Consider the following 22,450-nt stretch of genomic DNA (forward strand, 5'->3'; position numbering starts at 1 on the left):
TTCTTATCCGGCCGAGCATCGGGGTGTCTACGAGTGCATCCAACGCTTACACACCACGCACAAGCTATTACACAGCACATCAAGGTTTCACTCAACTGTACACGTAGTGTTGTAGTCAAGCATCCGAATCACCGCGAAGTATCCTTGCGCATACCAGGACGGCCAGTGCCCCGTTCTCGTGCAGCCTTATTGAGCAAGCCTTCATGTGTAGGGTAGCTCACTTGAGCCGGTGGGGGCCTCCTGCGGTGCCCGCCCTTGCCGCCCACCGAGCTCACCGCACACCGGCTTATCGGCTTATCGCCCCGCTGTACCCAAGTGCCTGGCAAAAAAAATCCAGAGCCTCGACTCGATGTGAGCTGTTGGTGTGAGAACCACGAACCTCGTCCAGCCCGATATCCTCACGGCGCAACTCCAAGCCGCCAGCGCCATGGAGTCCAGCTCGAAGCGCCGCAAGATTGAGCATGCCGGCTCTGGCCTGCGACACGATGCCATTATCGACTTCGAAGCCCGGAGCTCGGCGCAAGTGTCAACCGCGAGCACCTTCATCCTCCAGACAGACGAGCTCCTCAAAGAAGCCAAGTTGAACTACGGCAAGGCCTTCGGTGATGCCAATGGCCATCTTTTCAAGATTAAGGAGATTGTGGAAGCTATCGAGCCTCATGACGCACTTCCGGTGAGCTGCCGGCCTGCCAAGGAAGCCTCAGTCATATTCTGACAGATTTCAGATCACCGAGGCCACAGCCGCCTTCGAGAAGAAGCATCGCATCGTCGTCCCCCACCCCGATCCCAAACCGGCAGCAGACTCTCCATACAAAGTTGCATTCGCCAAGCCCTCCCAATGCAATGTTGTCGGAAGCTACGTGTCGAAGACCATGGTCAAGTCACAGCCTTCGGCGTCGATCGACATGGTAGTTCAGATGCCCAAGTCCCTGTTCCAGGACAAGGACTTTATGAACATGCGATATTTCTACCGACGCGCGTATTACATTGCGTATATTGCCGCTCACGTGCGCGAGCAGTTCCCTGCCGATTCAATGGGCCTGACCTTTGAATACCTGAACGAGAACCCGCTGCTCCCTGTACTTGTTCTCCGTCCCCGGTCCACCGATGACAAGGGGAATGGGACTTCCAAAGACGGAAAGTCCACGAAGAAGAGCCACAAGTCAATGGAGTACAGCATCAGGCTGATTCCATGTGCGCCCGATGGGTTGTTCCCCTGGTCCAAGTTGACACCAGCTTCGTCTTGCAACCGAACTGCGGACGGAGACGATCACAAGGCGAGCAACACCGGCACACCATTCTACAACTCGACGATAAACGCCGAAAGGACATTCATTCAGTACCTGCGCGTTCTCGAGGACTGCAAGACTAAATGTCCGGCATTCTCCGATGCCTGCGTCTTGGGCAGGATCTGGCTGCAGCAGCGAGGGTTCGGCGGCGCGATTTCTAGAGGCGGCTTTGGGAACTTCGAGTGGTCTGCCATGATTGCGCTTTTGCTGCATATGGGTGGCAAGAAAGGACAAGCCGCGCTGTCAACCTCTCTGAGCAGCACAGAGCTGTTCAAGGCGGCGATTCAGTTCCTCTCCACCACCGACTTCAACAAGAAGCCCTTCGCGTTCGGCGTATCAAAGGTTGACGCAAAGGCTATCCGAGAAGCCGGACCGGTCATGTTTGACCCGATCAGGGAGGTGAACATATTGTTCAAGATGACGCCCTGGTCGGCTAGCCTGCTCCAGCTTTACGCCAAGTCGACTGCGGATTTGCTTGCCGATGACGCGGTCGACAAATTCGACCCGACCTTCATCATGAAGACGGATGTGGCGCCAGAGGTGTTTGACACTTCTTTCAAGATCACCAGCCCCGACGTGTCTTCGAAATTCTCGAATTCTGCTGATCGGAGCAGTGCGTCGTGGAAGTTCAGCCTAGAGGCACACAAGGTCTTGAAGCGAGCATATGGAGACCGCTCACAACTGGTGCACATTCAGCAGCAGCCTGTCGCGCCCTGGTCTCTGAGCCGCAACGCTCCCGGCGAAAGCTCCGAGGTCCTGGTCGGCGTCATATTCCAACCCGCAAACATGTCTCGCGGGATGGAGTATGGCCCTTCGGCCGAGGAGCAAAAGGAAGCAGCAGTGTTTCGTCAGTTTTGGGGCGAGAAAGCCGAACTGAGACGGTTCAAGGACGGCAGCATCCTGGAGTGCGTCGAATGGACCAGCAAGCTGCCGGGAAAAATCTGCGAAGAGATTGCCCGGTACGCCCTCAAGCGGCACCTCAAGATCATGAAAGATGAGCTCGTGCCCCTTGACAGCGGCGTTTCGTCGGTCATCGGGCTGTCCCACCTCGACAAGGAAGCGTTCGATGCATCAAGACGGGCATTCACAACCTTTGAGCGCGACATTCGCAACCTCGAAGACCTCCCCCTGCAGATCAGGCAACTGTCGCCGATCTCGCCGTTTGCGAGGTATTCGTCTGTGGAGCCTCCTATGCTGGGGTTCCTCAAGAGTTCTATTGAGCCCATGAACGTCAACCTTTATTTCGAGGCTTCTAGCAAATGGCCCGAGAACTTGACCGCTATTCAGGAAGCCAAGATTGAGTTCCTGCTCGACATCGACAGGCGTCTCACCGCGGCACACGAGAACATTACGACGTACCTCGGCCGCGAGAACAGAGAGATTGGCATCGAAAGCTTGGCCTACCTCGATGTCGTCTACGAGTCCGGAGCGGCCTTTCGCCTGCGTATTCACTGCGACCTGGAAGAGACACTTCTGGAGAGGCAGGTGGACAACAAGACGCTGGATCTTCGCACCCGCGAAGACGCTGTCGAAGGCCTGCAAAAGTTCCACTGGCTGTACGACACCCTGCCGCTGCACACGCAGACGATCGCCACGTTTTGCACGAGATTGCAGCCGCTCTCCCAGACGATCCGTCTCGTCAAGCACTGGTTCGGTTCTCACAAGCTGACCGGCCACATCAGCGAGGAGCTCATCGAGCTCATCGTGCTTCACGTCTTCCTGCAGCCATACCCCTGGATCGTGCCCTCCTCGCCCAGCACCGGCTTCCTGCGCACCCTCTTCTTCCTGTCACGGTGGGACTGGCGCGACGAGCCGCTGATTGTCGACTCCGCCGAGACGCTCACCAACGACGACCGCCTGTCTATCCGCCATGAGCTCGAGTCGTGGCGGAAGCGCGACCCGCACATGAACAAGTTGGTCATGTGCGTGGCCACCTCAAGCGACAAGTCCGGCCTGGGCTACACCCGCGACGGCCCTTCCAAGCTCATCGCCTCGCGCATGACGCGCCTCGCCAAGGCCGCGTGCAAGCTCGTCCGCGAGGAGCCCCTCGCCTTCGACCCGGCGGCTCTGTTCGAGACCTCCCTGCGCGACTACGACGTGCTGCTGCGCCTCTCCCCCAAGGCCGTCAGGGCCATCGTCGGCGACGCCGCCACCGACCCCGCCGCCAAGAAGCACTCGCACTTCAAGAACCTCGACGAGCGCACGGGTAAGATGCCCCTGCCCGTGCGCGCACACCCCGTCGACGTGCTCGCCGAGGAGCTCCAGCGCGTGTACGACGACACGCTCGTCTTCTTCCGCGGCGGCGACGGCGACGACGTGCTCGCCGCCATCTGGAACCCCCGCCTCCAGCAGCGGCAAAAGTTCAGGGCCGGCCTGCCGTACAACTTCCGTTCTGCAAAGGACGAGGGCGACGAGGATGGCGCGGATGTGGTCGAGGTTAACCAGGAGGCCGTGCTGCTGGAGATTGCTCGTGCGGGCGGTGCAATGATCAAGAAGATTGAGGTGATCGAGGGATAGACGGAGCCAGAAGAAGAGGAGTTGCCATGCATCGTTGGCCTTGTTAGAAGAGTTGGTGACCTCACAGGTCCAAGTTGAGACACATCTAGCCCGCGGGCAATTTGCATAAATCGATACCATCCATGAATGATTTCATCTAGACTGCGTGAAGGATAAAAAAAAGAGAAGTTCGTCGCAACTTTGTTCTGCCAACCAACCTGTTTGACCCTTACTCAAAAAACGCCGTGCCATGGTATAGATGCATATGTACAAGACCTCTTCGTGTCAGTCACCCCACCACTCCTTCCCATCCCATCCGAGCTTATCCGTTCACGGTAGTCATCTCCAGCGTCGTAACCTCGCACGCCACGACCACGCCATCGAGGGTGACTACAGCCGGGCATCTCTCTTCTCCACCTGCTGTGTTGAGAAGGAGCAGAACTTATCCTTGATCGCCACGACTTCGTACGTGCCCTCCTGACTAGCCTTGACCATCTTGCTGCGCTCGTACGAGACATCGTGTCGCGTCTCGAGCACGACGCTGCGCTGGCCCTTTTTGGCGTTCGTGCTCCTCGTGTAGGTAAACTCAAAGGGCGGCGTGCCCCAGAACTCGAACAGGATATCCACCTCGTTACCTTCATGGATATCCACGCGAGACACCTTGCCGCGGCTGATTTGGACGCTGGGCAGCGGGTGAATGGTCTTGCGCAGGTTGACTGCGGCGCGACACTCGCTGGCCTTGTCCGAGATGCTCGTGATGGTAAACACGCCGGCCTTCTCCGCGATGCGGCGGAAGTTGGTGGTCTGGGATTTGGCGTGCCAACGACCATTAAAGTCGTACGTGATATCGAAGGGCGGTGTTCCTGAGAGGGTGTACGCAATACGTTCACCGACGCAAAAGTCCTCCCTCGACTCAAGCGCGTAGATCGACGGCGCATCGTACAGCTGGATCTGGATCGACGGAGCGCCGATTTCGTACTTTTGCTGGCAGCCACGGGCGTCCCGCACCCTTCGAATGCGAAGCTGCTGGGTGCCGAGACGAAGATGCTCTCGCGGGATCGGCATGCGGTAAGAATTGGAGTTGATGGACGAGACACGGTACGTCTCCGGCGGAGATCCGGCCTGATGCTTGATCTCGACCTCAACGGAAAACGGCGCAACACCGGTGAGCGTGATGGGAATCTTGTCTTCCTGCTCTTGCTCCTGCATGCAGTATTTGAAGGACTGGCCGGGTTTGGTGAAGGATGCGGACGGCTTAGCATTGACCCTCTGCTCGACAACGAGCTGGTTGAAGCTCTTATCGTTGTTGTAGAGGTTGTCCGCCAAGCCGAAGAATCGGTACTTGTACTGGCCCGCCTTGCTCGTGTCCATGGAGATGGCCGCCTTGGGAAGCGCGGCGTCAAACCTTTTCTGGAGGGTTGCGCTGGATCCCGTAACCGACTTGTGGATAACCTCATACTCGACATGGTAAGGGGGAGAGCCTGCCGATTGATTAGTTTCCTTTGTTTCACAGTTGATCTGCGCTGCTTACCTTGAAGCTTCACCTCGAAGCCGTCTATGTCACCCTCGCAGACCTCCTGCTTGACAAATGCGTCATTGGATCCGGTGGTACTCTCGGTCTGAACCAGGAACATTTGAGGCCGAGGGAACCAGTCGACCTTGAACTTCGAAGCGGCCTCATCAACAGTGCCAGGGCATTGCTTGTCTCTGACGTTGACGAGTTCGTAGACGCCTCGAGACTTGACCATGAGGTAATCGTTTGCACCGGTGGCGGTCTTTGTGAGGACTTGACCGCTTTCGTTGAGGTTGCGATACGAAATGGTCCAAGGAGCCTCACCCTGAAGTCGTAGCGGAAGCCGAAGGGGAGTGTCGGACTCGACTGCCATGATGCTGTTCTTCTGCTCGACAAGGCCGAAACCTCCCCGCGGCCGTTGCCTGCGGACTGAGAGCTTGAGCTGGTCTTGCAAGAAGGTGCGGCACCCTCGCTGGTCTTGAACGCTGCTAAGGGCAAGGATGTACTCGCCACCCTTGCTCAGGCTGGCGGTCTTGATCCTGTAACGTTTGTCCTGAATACCATTGGCGCGCTCGGTCTTGCGCTTGCCATCGTGAACCATCTCCCATTCAAGGTTGAAAGGGGGGTCTCCGTGAAGCTCAACATCAACTTCAACCTGAGAGTCCAGACAGGCGCTGATCTCCTTGTCGCGGTTCGCAATCAAAGCCGATGCGGCAGGCTTAACAACCTGTTCCAGAATCTTGTCGGACCCCTCGAGCGGCAGACCAGTATACACGGAGTCATCGATGGACTTGAACACGTACTTGTGCCGACCGGCCGTCTTTGGCACAAGCTCGAGTTGGCTTCTTAGGCCGTTGACGCGATGGACCTGTTTCTCGGTCCGACCATCCGTGATAATCTCGTATCGGACTGCGAATGGCGGCGTTCCGACCAGATCGAGGTCGACCCGGAGACCAATCGAGTTCCCGGCGCACTTGTCTGGAATCTCCTCTGTTTTGATGGAGAGATGCGGCTCAAGCGGATTGAGGAGCAGGCAGGAAGACGGCTCCGCCACTTCGCCCTTGCAAGATCCACTGGTAATGGAATCGAGGGTATAAAGGCCGGGCTCAGACACGACTGGCTTGTCACGGGAGCTCTTGGCCGAGTATTCTCCGAAGGAGACTTGCTTGCCGTGATCTCCACTGTTGGTGAGAGAATCAATGGGGGAAAACTTCCAAGTGACCTGGTATGACGTGTCCGTAACGGCACCTGAAATGCCAAAGTTGACGGGCAGCTTCGCAGGCTTGCCCTTGGCGACCTTGATGGGGTTTCTGAGGTCGCAGGTTGCCAGGCGGACCTTAGGCCGCTCCATGACGGCGAACCGCTGAGTCAACCCTCGAGGTACTGCGTGATCGGCTTCGGCCCCTGGCTCTGCATACTTGACAATATTGCCGAAAGCGTCGTGAACTTCTTCTACCGAGTACTCCCACTCTCCGGCCGTCGTCATGGACTCGTTAAGACCGACGGTGACCTTGGAGGGACGCACCCAAGAGAAGTCGTCCTCGTTGGTGATGATGGCATCTGACGTGCCCTGGAGGAGAGGAGAGACGAAGCCATCCGGCTGCAGACTCTGGAAATGGAAGCCGTCGTTTTTGCCATTGATTGTCCGGCGATAGACAATCTTGAGCGGAGGCGTTCCGAACACGTCGAGGGAGAGGTCGGACAGGTCACGGATGCAGCGCTGAGTCGAGTCGGCAGTCTTGATTCGAGCCTGGGGACAGGGGACAACATAAGTGTCCTTGGCTGTTCTTTGAACCTCCAGCTTGTAATCGTCGAGGACCTTGGCGAGTCTGTAGACGCCGGGCTTCTTGACCTGGAATTGCCAGTTGAAACCAGCCGAGTTGGGATCCCCCATCTGGTCGCGAATCGACTTGGCGACCTTGTTGACCTCACGGTTGGGCACTTTGATCGTCTCCTGCTTGTTGGTCTCGAGGTCGATGCGGATGAGTTCGATCTCAGCCGGGACGCTGGAGTTGAAGTAGATGGGCAAGGCGACGCCGGCCTTGGACTTGGGGCTCAAGCAAAAGGGAATGTGCTCCGGGTTGAGGACGGCGGAGCCCTCGGGGAGGATATTGATGATTTGCTTGCCCATAATGAGGGAGTGGTTGTTGAGGATATTGGCGACCTTGACATTGTGTTCGGATATGGAGAGTTCGCGGTCGTAGAGGACCTTGACGAGCCCGATGAGCCATGACTGCCAGGGGAGCTGATTGGGAGTTAGCGTTGAGCGTTGAAGTAGCATGGTAAGGGAGGCGGCATACGGGAATGTTGAACATGAGCATGTAGTTGAGGACCAGGTGCGACAGGAAGACGCCGGTGACGAGGGCCTGCGACAGCTCGAGCCAAGGTATGCGGAGCTCAGGCAGGCCGTAGAGAAAGGCGAAGTCGATGAAGATCCACTTCAGAAAGAGCCACCACGAAGAGTCGCCATCTTCGACGACCTGCAGCCAGTCGTAGAGCTTCCACGCCCACAGGAGGACGTAGACGCCAAATGCGTAGAGACGCTGCTGGGGCGCGTCGAGGAAGGTGAGGGGGATGACGGGCTGGCTGGTGACACTCTGCGTCGACTGGTTCTCGGGCGCGAGGGGCAGAGTGGGCGACTTGGTCGTGGAGCCGGCGGCGGACGAGGAGACGGAGGCCACGGTCGAGGGCGTCTGCTGCTGAAGGGTTTGACGGCGCGGAGCAGCGGTCGCTGGGGTCGCTGGGAACCCAGACCGCAAGCGAGGCGTTGAAGTCATCGCATTACGTGTCTATTGCAAAGCGCTGCGCGGAGCGTTCATTGGGGGGGAAGCGCGCCAGCACGGTGAGGTCGAGTGCTGGTGGCGATGGGGGAGGTGATGATATTAGTAGAGCTCGCGTTCGGCGGACGTGATGGACGAGAGCGCGGGCGGTCGGTTGTTTGGCATGGAAACGCGCCTCCAAACTTTTTGGCGGCGATTGCTTTGCGGCCGGGACAGCCCAGGGCAGGGCCCGCCTGCGCAAGCTCCCTGGCCGGTGTGAGCTGTGGTGGCTCGTGATTGGGCAGGGGGGCGGAGGCACGCGGGTCCACGGGTCGCTGCCTGGAGGGGCCGAGACGGGCGGGCAGGGCTGGCGCTGTGAGCTCAATCTGCACGGCGGACAAGCAGCCTGGAACCTCCAACAAGCAGCCCTGGAGTCCACGGGCGGGCCCCACTGAGACGCCTGACCGTCGACCACGCGCAGCACTGGAAGCCCTGAACGGGACAGGCAGGACCTGACGGGACGTGACGGGAAGGATGCTCTGCTCTGCAGCAAGGCAAGCTCCCGTCAGTGGACCCGCCGCCCAAGGCAGCCCACTGCAGGCGCCTCAATGGAAGATGGAAGCTCACCTTAACTTAATGCGGACCTCCCGCGGCCCCGTAGGCACATGAGCTCGCAAGCATGGGCCACCCGCCTTGAACCACAATCACCACTGCAAGTAGACCGACCACATGCCTCGTCGACGGCAAAGGCAAACAGACTGCCCGCCCTCGTCACCTGCCTCCCACGGGCAGCCAGGACACCTTGCTCACTCCCGGCGCGTACAAATGTCGCGTCTCTGCCTGGGCTCGCCCAGATGTTCCGAATCTGCTAGGTAGATGCCAGTCGTTCCCGGGCCGGAATTGCGGTCTGCCCGTGTCGTCCGAGAAGCCCCATCCCGATGAGCTGCTGCACGCACGCGCAACTTATCGGCAAGGCCCCTGCTCCCGAGGCATACCTGCTTTGACAGGTACGTCCGTATGTCTATCTATGCGTCTGTCTGTCTGTCTGCCTGTCTGTCTGTCTGCCTGCCTCTCCGTCCATGCCACTGCTTGGGAGCACCTTTCTGCGCACACCTGCTCGCACACAATTGTTTCGAATAGCTATTGCTCGCTGTTCCCGCGCCGCGGGGCTCGTAGCTCAATGCTGAAGCGACAATAACACCGCAATGCTTATTATCCTCGCCGAGTCCCATTGTGCCTACTCTTTGTCTATGCCTCTATTGTTCCCACGCAGACGGTATAAATACCTTTGTCTGCCCCCCTCCTCACGATCCTGTTTCCTTCCCTCCTCCACCATCTTGCCTCGAAGCATTTGTCTCCTGCACCGGCTCCTCGACGGTTTAGATCTTCCTTCTCTACCTTCTCAACAGTCATTTCCTCCAAGATCATTCCATCCAAGGCTCTTTCATCCAAAGGATCATTTCATCCAAGACCGTTCTGTGCAAGATCATTCCGCTCAAGATAGTGTCGCGATGGCCCCTGAACCAAGAGCTGACAGCGGCGCAAGCGCCGAGAACAACACTGCTGGGAAGTTTTGGGAGTCTCCCGAAGCCATCCAAGACATCACCAACAGGGCCGCGGAAAAGGCCCTGGACAAGATCGCAGACCGCATTGCCGACGAGGTGGCCGGGGAGGTGCCCCGCGAGTTCATCACTGAAGTCGCCGACGCGGTGAGGGAGACGCTCGGGCTCTGCTTCGCCAGCTTTGGCGCAGACAAAACAATTCCTGCTACGGCAGTCGAAATTTCAGACGATTCTGCAGACGAAGCCGGAGACGAAGCTGCAGACGAAGAAGAGGAAGAAGAAGAGAACAAAGCAGAGGACGAAGCAGAGGACGAAGTTGCAGACAGAGCTTCAGACGAAGCCGCTGGTGTAGCAGCCAGCGAAATCAACAACAACAACAACCCCGAGCACAGCTCCAAGACCTCGCCCGAAGAGAACGGCAGTCACCCCGCTTCTCCTCGCCAGACTACACCTCCCGAGGCTGCGCCGGCCCAGACCAGACTCAAGCGCCAGAGCCCCGACCGCGAAGAGGAAGAGCCAGAGTACCCCAACAAGAGGGCCAAAGCCATGAGCGACCCGGAGACCCGCCGCCGCAACCCCAAGCGAAAAGCGACCGAGACGCGGGAGCCCAGCCGAGAGATCGTGCTGCCCGAGAACCCCTTGGAGGAGGCATTGCGTCCTCTTACGGACGATGAGAAGGCCGAATGGGAAGGCTGGGCCGAGGTAGAGTCGGAGCCGGTATGTCAACGCATTGTTTCCTTTCCTCTATATGCCGTCCCCGTCAAAGAGCCATTTCCTGACGTTTCTCTCCAGGCCATGTTTAATATAATTCTCGCCAAGCTGGGAGTTTCAAATGTTAGGGCCAAAGAGCTCTTCACTTGCGAGAATTGGGACTTAAGTTATCTGCCGTGAGTTCCAAAACCCTCCCGTGCTGGGTTTCAGCTCCCATTCTGACATGGTCATCGCTATATAGGCAGCCCGTACTCGGCCTTGTGTTTCTGTTTAAATACGCGCCAGACCTAGAGGATGACAGCGACGGTGACGACAAGGACGGCAAGGATCTCGACGGGGTCTGGTTTGCCAACCAGGTGAGTTTGCAAAACATCTTGACCTCTAGCGTCTAAGGAATGAAAGTTGCTGACCAATACGGTGCAGACAACCGCAAACTCCTGCGCCTCTGTTGCGCTGCTCAACATCATCATGAACGCCGAGAACATCAACCTCGGCACCGAGCTCCAGAACTTCAAGGCGTCCACTCAGGGACTCGAGTCTGCCCTCCGCGGTCATCGGATAGGATCCAATGACTTCATCAGAACGGCCCACAACTCCTTCGTCCGGCGCATCGAGCAGCTCAACGCCGACTTATTCCTCGCCAACGAGGCGGACACGGCGGCCAAGGCCAAGGCCAGAGCCCGAGCCCCGCGGAAGCGCACCGTCAAGGCCACCAAGCAGGAGCAGGCCGACGTGGAATACGGATACCACTTCATCGCATACCTCCATGCTGCCGGACACGTCTGGGAGCTGGATGGTATGCGACCGAAGCCTCGCGACCTCGGTATGTTTTATCTTGAACTTCGTACCAAGCTTGTGTGTCGCGATGACCATCTTTCTAACTTGACAAATCCAGGAACCTGTGATGCAGACATGTGGACGCATGTCGCCGGCCCGCGCATCGAGGAGCGGATGGAGCAGTATGGCGCGAACCAAATCGCCTTCAACCTCCTCGCCATCTGCCAGACCCCCGTGGCGGAAGCCCGCACCTCCCTCGAGTCCGCATTCGCGGAGATGAAGTACCTCGCCACCCAGATGAATGACGACGGCGCGTTTCTCACGCGCGCGTCCAAGGTGGACGAGAAACACGGCTTTGCCACCGGAATTGACGTCTCCGAATTCGAGCTGAGCGATCCAGACGTCGACCACACCACCCTGTCGGCCGCTCGCAAGGCCCAACTATGCCCCCCTGGCGTCGACGTCGACACGGCCCTCAAGACGTACGATGATCTCGTCGGCGCCCTCAGCAGCGCCATGTTCACGTACCGCCAGGAGTGTAGCGACCGCGTGGAGGAGATGAAGATCGTCGAGGAGCGCACCAGGGACTACTCCCTGGGCGTCAACTTGTGGCTCACGAAGCTTGCTGAGAAGGGCCTTCTGGAGGAGCTCGTCAAGGAGTCGAGCGAGTAGCGCAGCGGGGACTGCAGCTTGGAAGTGGGCAGAGGTGCGAATGGAGGCGCGGAAGGAGTTTGCCAAGGAATAGGCAAAGTAGCGCAATAGAGAATACTGGCACCTGACCCTGAATAGCAACGTCAGGAGGGGCTGCGATTATTAAGAGCGCGCAGATAGAACTTTGGGCTTTGAGGGAGATGAGAGCACAGTTGGATCCGAATCCAACAACGGTGCCTAGACACGCTCCACAGACACTGCTCAATAGAGAAAGATCTCCGTGAGGACGGCGCCCACGCCTTGATTGTATTTCGATGCCAAACAGACAGCCGCGCGAATCTACACACATGCCAAGTCCCGTGTTGCCTTGCCCGCCTGCCCGCCCCTCAAAGGGAAAGCGAGTCGCATATATTTCGATTTGCCCACCCCCTTCCGTCGACTCCAACGCCGGCCATGCTTCCTGTTGAATTTTCCCATCCATGTCGGGGGGCCGTGCGTGTATGTACCATCGCCAGTCCCCGCTGTCGTTCACGGTCATCAGTCGTGAGGGTACTGTTCCTTTATGTTCGACACAAAAGTACACGTCGCGCGGTCGAATCTCTTGAAGAACTTTCCTGCTAGGGGGAACATGTCGTCATCAATCTCGCTTGCGTCGTGTATGATTTCAATGTTGTCGGCGGCAACCACATGAGGTTCCGACCCAGTGCTTGGGCTGCAAGCGCAAAACGTCAGCATGGCTTCAGAGCAATGACAGCATGCTGTTACTTACAAGCACATGAAATAAAACTGATTTGGAGGCCGCACGGGGGCTGCAGACGGCTCAGTGCCGTGCTCGTCGGCTGGCTCGGTCAGGGCCCTGGAGCGCGACACCGACAAGTGCCGAGTGCCTTGATCAGCCCAGCCGGTGATGACGCCAACCCAGCCGTATCGCCGGTGCCGGAAGACCTGGCCAATCTTGAAGGGGACCGACTGATTGGCAAATAAGGTCCTTCGGACGACGTGAGGTTTGAGGTCGTCCTGGTCGCGCACGAGCTGCAACTGTTCCCAAGGATCGCTGAGGCCTCGGTTTGCAGGGCGCGCAAAGCCATCACGTCGCTGTGCGACGCCGTTGTACATTGGCAATAGGTATTCTTCCACCAACCACGCGTCCTCTGGCCAGGACCCGGCAAACCTGCGGAGGAAATTTGCGAGGCGATCGTCCCATTCGAACGTGTTGGGCGTGGAGAGTAGCAACGGAGCCCACATGGATGCATAGAGAGCGGCCTCCATGTTCATTGAGCTGTTCCCCCTTAGCAGCTGGATCAACTCTGGCGGGACATCGTCCTGCAGCTCAAGCATCCTGGCAAACGTGGCATTGACGTTTTGTGATGTCCTCTGGACCACGGCAAGTGTTGAAACAGGGGCTAGGAGAGCGTCGGCGCTCGTTTGCCAGCCAATATGGGCCAGTAAGGCTTGCAGTACTGCGGCTGGTACTTCTTCGTCGAAACCGTATGGATCGAGAAACATGCGCTCGCGCGGGCTGTCCTCTCCGTCTTCTAGCGCGCCATCCAGCGTCTGTCCAGGGGGGGCGAAGATGATGGCATGAACATGGCTGGGGAAGGCGCAACATTGAGCAGTTAGCCCCAGACGAGCGGCAAGACAGCAAAAGATGGCGCTTGAGATGATGGGGATGGAATCATGGTCTTCGTGACGGAGGGCCTGGCCGATCAAGAGGTTGCGCAGGTTGCGGTAGTTTCGCTCAGGGTTGTGCAGTCCTGTAAGACCGTTGGCGCGCAACCATCGGTTAAGCGCGAGAGCCTTTTGGCGAGTGGTGAGCTGGTCAAGGTCAGGTTGGCTGGCGCGGAACTGAGCAGCCCTACTGTCGAGCATCTGCGAGATCTAGGCAAAAGGAGTCAGCGCCGCCGCCCAGACGACACCACCAATGGGGGAAAGGGAGAGATACGTCATCGAGGTCACCGAACTGATCGTGTAACACGAACATGTCGAATGCGCCGAGGGCTCGCTCGAGCCGCACACCGGCAATCTGGGCGTCGAGCGAATCACGATCGAGCCGGAGCCTGTGCCACTCCTCAATGGCTATGCTCCTGTGTATGCTGTCGAGGAGAGCATTGCTGTAATACCTGGGCACATGTCAGCTGCCGCCGGGCTACGAGAGGCGAGCATGATCGTTTGGACGTACCTCCTGGCGAGGTAGTCGTCTGCCGAGTCGTCGGTGCGGCATTGTCTCAGAAGATAGTCCTTGGCGTCGTAGCCGAGGCGGGCCACGGCCTCGAAGCGCTTTAAGCGGCCGACCTTTGTGGCGATAATCTCCCCAAGCAGCCTCGCGACGAAGCAATCCTGGCGGGCTCTCAGCAGAAAGAGACGCTTCCAGTCGACCTCGGCCACCCTCAGTCGCAGCTTGCGGGCCAGGGCATGGCGCGGGTGCCAGTACCTGAAGGAGCTGGCGCAGTGGCGTCTCCAGAGGAGCGGCTCGTTGGCGAGGCTGTGTAGGCGGTGGTCGAGGAGCTGCACGCTCCGGAGGTTGTCGGCGGGGGAGACATAGTAGAGGAGGTGCTGGATGATTTCGTCCGGGACCCTGTCCAGAGACATTGCCGCCACCCATGTGAGTTTGAGTGCGACTTACTGGGCAGGACGGGCTGGGCCTTTGGCGGACGGGATGCGAGGAGGACGGCGTCAATGGACGGGCGAGGTGGCGACACGAGCACAGGCAGCGCAGGGCAGGGCACAGCAGCACAGGACAGCAGCGCCGGCGGCGGCGGGCGACGGCAGCCTGGCACGGCGACGGGCGACGAAGGTGGGACGCGGAGCTGGCGGCGGCGGGCGGAGGACAGGCAAACTCAGGCCGGGCCACGGGGGCTTGCTATTCGAGAAGCGGCGGCGGTCGCCCGGGGTAAAGGCCAGATGAGATCAGATGCAGCGACCCGACCGCGGACCTGCATGATGAGACGGGGCGAGGCGAGGCGAGACGGGATGAGATGAGATGAGAGCTGAAGGAGAATGGGACGGGAGGATGGATGGATGGACGGACGGATGGCTAACGACGTCCGGTCTGGTCACCGTCGCCCGGCTGGCTGGCCTTCCAATGACCTTATCGTTCAGTTCCAGTGAGTCGCAGAGGCGACTCTTGCTGGGCCAGTCCGCCAATCCGCCAATCCGCCCGCTGTGCACCACCACCCTGGGCCCCAGCGCCCCTGCCGCCGTCCGCTGTGATTGGGGGCGCCCGGCCGTGCCCCAACTGCCCGCTCAAGCCACTGAGGTGCCCGCTCAAGCCACTCACTGAGCTGACCTAGGTGGGCTTGCCCCTGCCCTGCCATCTGCCCGCCCGATGTGCCTTCGAGAGTACCCAGGTACCTCTGCCTCATTGGCTGCCGCCAGCCGCCCCACCGCTAGTCCCGATGGGGAAACCAAGTAAACATTGAGGGAGGTGCGATGGTCTGCCGACACGCGCGCCTGCCTGCGTTTAATGGAATTGAACTTTCGACCTCGTTTATGATTTGCGCCTGTTCTCGTTTTCTCTATCTGCGCTGCCCTCTGCTTATTTTGCCGTGACGCGCACGCTGCGACGACGGCCCGGCCTCAATCGACGCGTTTTCCCTCCCCTCCTGGGCTGACAACGTGCGGCCTTGCCGGACAACCTAGAATCACGCCCGTTCCACGAAGCAGCCCGACACGCATCCAAGACCGTCGCGGTCAAGCATATCACCACCACAACCACCACCACCATCCATATCCATTCACCGCCAGCTCGCCCACCCGCAGCGCCCCCCTCACTCGATCGCTCCGCCTCCCCGTCCCTGCGGACTGCCACGCGCGTCTGGCTTGCTCGCCGCTCGTCCACCAACGACGCGCCCGTCGCCATGGGTCAACCGGGCTACGGCGGCGCGCTCGACACCCCGCGGACCAACATTGGTGACGCGACCTACCTCAGCCGCGCCCCCGACTTTGCCGACATATCACAGGAGGCTTCCTTTCAGTCGCCCGGCAAAGATGGGAACCTGCTACAGCAGCTCCGCAACGGCCGGTCGAACGGCGTAAACCTCAGGACCCCACGACAGAGAGGCCCGCTTGCCGACCGGCGAAATCTGCCCGCGTCCGTGGGCGGTGCTGAATTCACGCCTCTTCTCAAGTCGGCCACGAGAAACAGCACAAGAAGGCATGGCAAGGAGAATGGCGCCCTCGTCCCAAACACGCCCGCGCTCGACAGGATTGACGAGGATGACATGACCCCTGTTCCACGCATGGACACTTCCGTGTATCTCAGCTCTCGCAACCAGTCATACCTGGACAACACGCTGCCTCAGGTCGACAGCAGTAGTGTTGCGTCGACCCCGATGGCTCTGCAACCCCGCCGCAGTGGCGACAAGGGCCCCTTGCAAGATGGCAATCAATTATCTCTGCGCGAGCAGGAAAACGTCATCGACAGGATCGAAAAGGAGAACTTTGGCCTCAAGCTTAAGATTCATTTTCTCGAAGATGCCCTCCGCAAGGCTGGCCCTGGCTTTAGCGAGGCTGCCCTGAAGGAAAACACAGAGCTGAAGGTGGACAAGGTCACGATGCAGAGAGAACTGCACCGCTACAAGAAGCATCTGACTACCGCTGAGCGCGACCTCGAGACATATCGACAGCAAATGATGGAGCTTCAAGAAAAGTCCAAAAGGAAGCACCTTGACGAAAGCCAGCGCGCCGAGTTGGAGCAGCTTCAGAAGACCCTCGAGGAGCGGGAGGCTGACCTTGACGATCTTCAGCGCCAACTGGACCGTAGTCAACACGATCAGGATGAAGTGGAGAAGCTTCGGGACAACATTGAGGACCTGGAAGCCGACGTGCGTGAAAAGGACCGGCTGCTCACGGAAAGAGACGATGAGCTTGAAGAGCTCAAGGAGAAGCTCGAGGAGACTGAGGAAAAAGCGCACGATGCTCAACTCAAAGCGGTGGAAGCTGAGCAGGCGGGGCAGCATAACGAAGACCTTGACGAAGCCAAGGAGACGATTGAGGAGCTGGAGACCAACGTACGCCGACTGGAGGAGCAGCTCGATGAGATGAAGGAGAAGATGGACGAAGCTGCCGCAGAGAGAGCGAGGGCGGAGCAAGACCTGGAAGAGCTCCAGGAAGAGATGGCGGACAAGTCTGTTGTCACCAAGGGCTTGTCCCGGCAGATCGAGGAGAAGGTCGCCAGACTCCAAGACGAACTGGACAAGTCAGGGAAAGACTATTCTGCGCTGGAGAAACAGCTGACCAAGTCGAACGAGGAAAACGCGGAGCTCAAGGCTACTGTCCGTGACCTTCGTCAGCAACGGAAGACCTTCGAGCACGGCAGAGATTCTGAGGCGACCCGCATTCAAGAGCTCGAAACCGAACTGTTGGCCGTGGCCGGTGACAGGGATATGTTGCAGTCTCGCCACGACACAATTGCCGGTCGGTGTACTTCCCTTGAGCAGGACGTTGAACGCTTGGAAGGGGAGGTCGCAGACCTGGAAAAGAGCCTATCCCAAGAACGAGAGCTCGCACTCGAGACCGAAAAGGACCTGCGAAGCCAGTATCAGGATGAGATCGAGCGGCTCAACGACGAGGTTTCAGACCTCCAGGCTGAGGTTCGCGAGAAGGACAACCTCTACGACAACGACTGCGAGAAATGGGAGAATGAGAAACAGTCTTTGGAAGCCGAGCGCGAGCGAGCCGAGGAGAGAGCTGCAGGTCTCCAACGGACTATCGACCGCCTTCGGGAAGCTGAAGGCAACCTATCAAGCAAGGAGTCGAAGCTTAAGGATGCCATTGAAAGCGAAACGGAACGCCACAAGAGTGAAGAGGCTGTCATGACACGACAGATCAATGACCTCCAAGATGCCTTGGAAACCCGCCAGACACTGCTGACGACATTGCGCAATGAGCTGTCGGCAGTCCGCGACGAGCTCCGCCAAACACAAATCAACTATCAGACACAAATCAACAAGGCCGTCGCCCTTGAGGATGAGGTGGAATTGTTGCGGACGAAGTCGCCCGCGAAATCATCTCCACAGCTGGAGGCTGCTCAGCGGGAATGCGAAAGGCTTCGCGCTCAGCTAGAAGAGGCCAGGAGCGCCGAGCGCTCTACCGACTCGTCAGCTCGGCTAAAATGGCAGCTCTCTGATGCAACATCACAGTTGGAAAAGGCCACGAAAGACAAACATTCTCTCCAAGAGCAGCTTACAACACTCAACACCGAGTTGCGTTCGGTCAGGACATTACTTGCTGAAGCCCGCGCAGAGCGTGACGAGCTGGACGACCAACTTCGGCGAACAAACGCTCACGACCATGACACCTTGCAGATTGACCGGGAGCGGCTGGACCTGCGGACGGCGAAGATGAAGCTCGATGGCGAGGTTCGACGTCTGAAGGATGAGAACAAGTCGCTCGCTGAACAGCGCGCTGCTGTTGAAAAGACCTTGGACGACGAGATTGAGAAGGCAGCTGCGGAGGAGGATCGACTCGGTCAGGAAGTGTTGGAGCTTCAGGCCAAACTCCGACAGTCCTCGTCATCTGGAAATCAGGAACTTGTGGCAGCTCGACGTACGATTCGCGAGCTTCAGCGCCAAGTCGATGACTTCGAGGGACAGCTAGCAACTGCCAAATTTCCCGATAACGACAACAGCGGAGGAGACCTTTCGATGGTTCGGAAAGACCTGCATGCATCACGCCAAAAAGAACTTGAGTTCTTGCAGCGGGAAGCCGCTCATCGGGATATGGTCAAAGGCCTGAAGCGCCAAATTGCCGACCTGGAAGGCCAAATACACGATCACGAGCTGACTCGGTTGGGACGGTCGCCGGAACCCTCGCCACCCAAATCTGACCGGTCCCTGCGAGGAAATCCCGAAACAGGAACGGCGCAGGCCATGCAGGACTTGCGAGAACAGCTCAGTGATCTCGAGGACCAAAAGATCGTGCTCGAGGAAGTATTGGAAGATGCCAGGCAGCAGGCAGAGGAGACATCCGAGCAATACGAGCAGGCAATGCAACGGCTGAAGCTGAAACTCGACAAGGCATGCCGAGAGAGGGACGCTGCCACGGCGGCGTCGCAGGCCGGCGGCAAGCAAAGCCGGCACCTGCGTAAGACTCAGGCAGAGGTTGAAAACCTGGAGCATGACGTCTGCCAGCAACAGGAGCTCATCGATGGCCTCGTCGCTTCGGAGGCGTGCCTACGGCGCAAGCTGGAGCGCGCCCGCAGCGAACGAGCCGCGTACCGGATGACGGCTGAGAAGCTGCAGCGGGATATTCAGAAGCTCAAGTCATCGACGGAGGGGCCTCTGGGTAAGGACCAACGCGCTCTTGTCAAGCACCACGGCACGGACGAGGCGCTGGAGACGGTCGTCCGCGCCGCCGAGAGCGCCGAGGAGCGCCACAAGAAGGAGCTCCGCGGCGTGGTCATGCAGATGGAGTGGATGCAGGCTCGCTGGGAGCGTGAGGCGCTGCTTCGCTCCGACGCCGCCTACGCGAAGAGGTTCCTGCAGCTGCAGCTCGATGTGGCAAATGCCTGGTATGTATTCCACCCACATCCCTCCCCTGTGGCCAGGCACGCACAGTCCGCTAACATTCATATCCAGCAACAAAGCGCAGCTCCGCGAGCTCGAACACATCCGCACCAACCTCCTGCACAGCCGCAAGTCCCTCGCGCTTCCCTCATCGGGCGCAGGCGCCGGGTCGTCGCCCTCCAAGCCGACGTCGATACGCCCGTTCCTCGTCGCCGCGCGCTTCGTCGCACGCATGCGCATCTCCGCCCGCGGGTGGGCCAAGCAGGAGGCCGTCCGGCGCAAGCTCGTCGCTGCGACCGAGGAGCAGCGCCGCGTCAAGCGCTCCAGGCAGCTCAAGGTGGTTCGTGTGACGGAAGAGACGAGCTTCTGAGTGTGAGGGCGAGGCGTACGCGTCGCCGTGGCGTCATTGTTTGTGAGAACGTACGCGTTCTGCGTGGGGAGTCGTCCGAGTGGGGATGGCGTGTTGGATCATGGCTTTCGTGTTTGTGTGTGTGTTTTCGCCGGCTTGGCGTCAAGATTGACGGGGGACGCGGGAGGACTTGCAGATGAGCATCAGGCACAGGCGTTTTTGGGTCACGGGACAAAGAGATATCTAACGGCTTCACGATTGTCGTTCGTAGCGCAACTTTTTGCAAGGAAAGGGAGGGGTCAGGCATGTCTTCAAAACCAACGCTTTTATATTCCACATCGCGTTGCGCCTCGTCTCCCAATGTCGTGTCCCCCGTACGCGTACCGCCGTCCGAAAATGCCTCGCCTCCGTAAATACGCATTATAGTGCTACCAGAGTACCGTTGCGCAGCTCTCCTTGCCCTTCCGAGCTATATGCCACGATAACATATTCGCAGCACGGCCGACCAACGACGAACCAATGACTAACCGACCGCCATCCAATAAGTGCCTCGGCCATGATCCGCGGCCTGATACACCCCTCCGGGGTATTCAATACCTTACTCCACGTCATATACGCCAGCCCGTGACAAGTTAATAGAATCTCGACAGTAGACCTGTCGCCCCAGCCCACTCCGTAGGTGAACACGTGCTCGCAGCCGCCGATGGTGCTGCTCAGCAAGACCAAATATTACATGACGAACAGCAGGTTCGTATCTGATCCAGTGTTAGCGAGAGCAATGGTATGAGGGAGGCATTGTAGCCCCTGGTCTAAGCTTACTGAGAGGATGGCTGCAGGAAAGCTGCGGCTTCTGAGTGTACTTGGTGGCCAGCTCGTCGCGAATGCTGTTGAGTAGCTGGACATAGCTTTGCTGGGGATTCTTCTTCAGAGCGGTAACAAACGCCCAAGACATGGCGCCTGTAGCCTGCGAGGCAATAGTAGCATCGGCACTGGAATGGCTTGGTCAGCACAACTCGCCCAGACGTAAAAGGAGGGTGAAAAACGGCGGCAAGGGGCAGCCAGCGAGCAGCTTTGCTCCCAAAACACAGGTGTCCCAACGTAACCCGTCGCCTTGGATGCCAAGCTACAACTTGCAAGTTGTACTTGACACCCAAGGCGCACCAACTAAATACAAAGAAGGGGGAAAGATAGGACACAAGCGTAATGGTTCAACCCAGCCCAACCTGCGGGCTCCAGTCCAGTATGTACCCGGTGCACTGGCACCGGTCGCCGTCAAACGCCTTGCGCCGCGGCAATGACACAACTCCAAGTCTCATAACCACATCGGCAGCATGTACCCCTGAAGCGAGGCGGCTTGTTGTGATATAATTTGCTGTGCAGGAAAACAAGGATAGTATGGGGAGCGGTAGACGCACGATGTCTGATCGTCCTTGCTGCCAGAAAGCATGATGACATCGGCAGGGGACGTCTTGGTTGCCAGGGCACGGCTGTGAGCTTCCTCGCCGCTGGTTGCCTTCTTGAAGAAGCTCATGATGTTGTTGGCAACACCGCCGAGGTCGCCCTGGCTGTAAGAGGAAATAACGCCCAGCAGGCCTTGGCCTGCTTCCTTGGCGAGGTTGGGCTCCTTGAGAATGCCCTGTGTCGAGTAAATGTACGGAAGGTCCAGGGCGGTACCCGAGTGGCAGGAGTCGAAGATTGCTGTGAGTCTCACGCCGCCTTGCAAGGGGCGTACCATGATCCTATGCATCTCGTCGTCGGTGATGTGACCAGTTTGCCGGAAGTCTACAGGATAAATGACTTCGTCATAGCCGTCTGGCTCATCGCCGTCGAGGTCCTTGGTCTGCCCGCCGTGTCCTGATAATGACGGTTAGCATTATGTCCGGCGACAGTCCTGCGTTGGGGATGGTACCGGAGTAGTGGAAGAAGAGAGAGTCGTTCGGCCGGGCGTCCTTGACTAGCCAATGCATGGCGCGCAGAATGTTTTGTTTAGTGGGCTGGCTCATGGGGTTCTGTTGATCGTCGGTTAAGATGACCATGTCCTCCCGCTTATAGCCGAAATGCTCCACGAGATACGCCGTCATGTTTCGCACATCGTTGATACAGCCTCGAAGCTGGCCACGCTGGCCGAAATAGTTGATGCCAATCAGCAGCGCTTTCCTGCGACCCGTGCAATTGGAGTACCGAAACGCGTAGCCTTGCGGCGCGCCGTGGCCAAAGTGCTGCGGTCCGGCAGGAGGCGGAGGCGGACCGGCCGGTCGCCCTTGCGGATACGGGCTGTGTTGAGGAGGAGGCATGCCTGGGACGCGGATTAGCACAGCTCGGACTGGTCGTCGTCATATGGTAGTATCCCACCAGAGCTCGGCCTTGAGTTGTAGCTAGCCTGCGGAGGCGGCGGGTGGCTGTACGGGGCATGTCCACCGTACTGTTGCTGAGGCGATTGCTGTTGTTTGGTGTGTCAGCTACGCGACGTTGCCAATATTGCCTCGTACAGTGCAGGGCTGTATCCTGGGCTGACTGCGCTCGTGGGACGGATCAGTCATACCTGGTATGCGTACTGTTGCTGGGGAGGAGCCTGCTGGTAACTGTACGTGGGCTGAGGGGACGGATGGCCTTGGGCGGGATAGCCGTTGTAGCCCTGCGGAGGAGGCTGCCTGTAGACGAGAGATGGCCATTAGCGATGCAATTCATCCAGGCCGCGTGGCGGCATATCGTCGCGAGTCGGGAAGGCCAAGCTCACTGGTAGTAGCTGCCCTGGTACTGCTGCTGCTGCGGGGGCGCGTAACCACCACCACCTCCGCCGCCGCCGCCGTAGCCAGGGTAGGCCGACATGTCAGGCTC

At 58.7% G+C, this 22,450-nt stretch overlaps 6 protein-coding genes across 6 annotated transcripts; 3 read left to right on the forward strand and 3 right to left on the reverse strand.

Annotated features, from left to right (window-relative positions):
- Positions 1 to 427: 427 nt before the first annotated feature.
- PLICBS_005641 (uncharacterized protein) lies at positions 428 to 3,806 on the forward strand (the record flags this gene model as incomplete). The annotated part of the gene is made up of 2 exons (XM_018319327.2): positions 428 to 673; positions 726 to 3,806. The coding sequence occupies 2 exons, from the start codon at positions 428 to 430 to the stop codon at positions 3,804 to 3,806; spliced, it is 3,327 nt and encodes a 1,108-aa protein (XP_018181801.2).
- A 369-nt stretch (positions 3,807 to 4,175) lies between these two features.
- PLICBS_005642 (uncharacterized protein) lies at positions 4,176 to 8,075 on the reverse strand (the record flags this gene model as incomplete). Its single annotated transcript, XM_018319328.2, has 3 exons — positions 4,176 to 5,266; positions 5,317 to 7,543; positions 7,599 to 8,075. 3 exons carry the CDS (start codon positions 8,073 to 8,075, stop codon positions 4,176 to 4,178), a joined length of 3,795 nt encoding a protein of 1,264 aa, XP_018181802.1.
- Positions 8,076 to 9,568: 1,493 nt separating this feature from the next.
- Positions 9,569 to 11,779, forward strand: PLICBS_005643 (uncharacterized protein; the record flags this gene model as incomplete). Its single annotated transcript, XM_018319329.2, has 5 exons — positions 9,569 to 10,336; positions 10,412 to 10,506; positions 10,572 to 10,686; positions 10,754 to 11,153; positions 11,226 to 11,779. 5 exons carry the CDS (start codon positions 9,569 to 9,571, stop codon positions 11,777 to 11,779), a joined length of 1,932 nt encoding a protein of 643 aa, XP_018181803.2.
- A 516-nt stretch (positions 11,780 to 12,295) lies between these two features.
- On the reverse strand, positions 12,296 to 14,347 carry PLICBS_005644 (uncharacterized protein; the record flags this gene model as incomplete). The annotated part of the gene is made up of 4 exons (XM_018319330.1): positions 12,296 to 12,470; positions 12,528 to 13,636; positions 13,701 to 13,878; positions 13,938 to 14,347. 4 exons carry the CDS (start codon positions 14,345 to 14,347, stop codon positions 12,296 to 12,298), a joined length of 1,872 nt encoding a protein of 623 aa, XP_018181804.1.
- A 1,268-nt stretch (positions 14,348 to 15,615) lies between these two features.
- On the forward strand, positions 15,616 to 19,633 carry PLICBS_005645 (uncharacterized protein; the record flags this gene model as incomplete). The annotated part of the gene is made up of 2 exons (XM_018319331.2): positions 15,616 to 19,268; positions 19,336 to 19,633. 2 exons carry the CDS (start codon positions 15,616 to 15,618, stop codon positions 19,631 to 19,633), a joined length of 3,951 nt encoding a protein of 1,316 aa, XP_018181805.2.
- Positions 19,634 to 20,341: 708 nt separating this feature from the next.
- Positions 20,342 to 22,441, reverse strand: PLICBS_005646 (Ca(2+)-dependent cysteine protease; the record flags this gene model as incomplete). The annotated part of the gene is made up of 7 exons (XM_018319332.2): positions 20,342 to 20,367; positions 20,432 to 20,601; positions 21,028 to 21,466; positions 21,522 to 21,908; positions 21,965 to 22,052; positions 22,155 to 22,263; positions 22,350 to 22,441. 7 exons carry the CDS (start codon positions 22,439 to 22,441, stop codon positions 20,342 to 20,344), a joined length of 1,311 nt encoding a protein of 436 aa, XP_018181806.1.
- Positions 22,442 to 22,450: the final 9 nt, after the last annotated feature.

This window comes from Purpureocillium lilacinum (genome assembly GCF_023168085.1).
Source record: "Purpureocillium lilacinum CBS 284.36 DNA, scaffold_4, whole genome shotgun sequence".
Lineage (NCBI taxonomy): Eukaryota > Fungi > Ascomycota > Sordariomycetes > Hypocreales > Ophiocordycipitaceae > Purpureocillium > Purpureocillium lilacinum.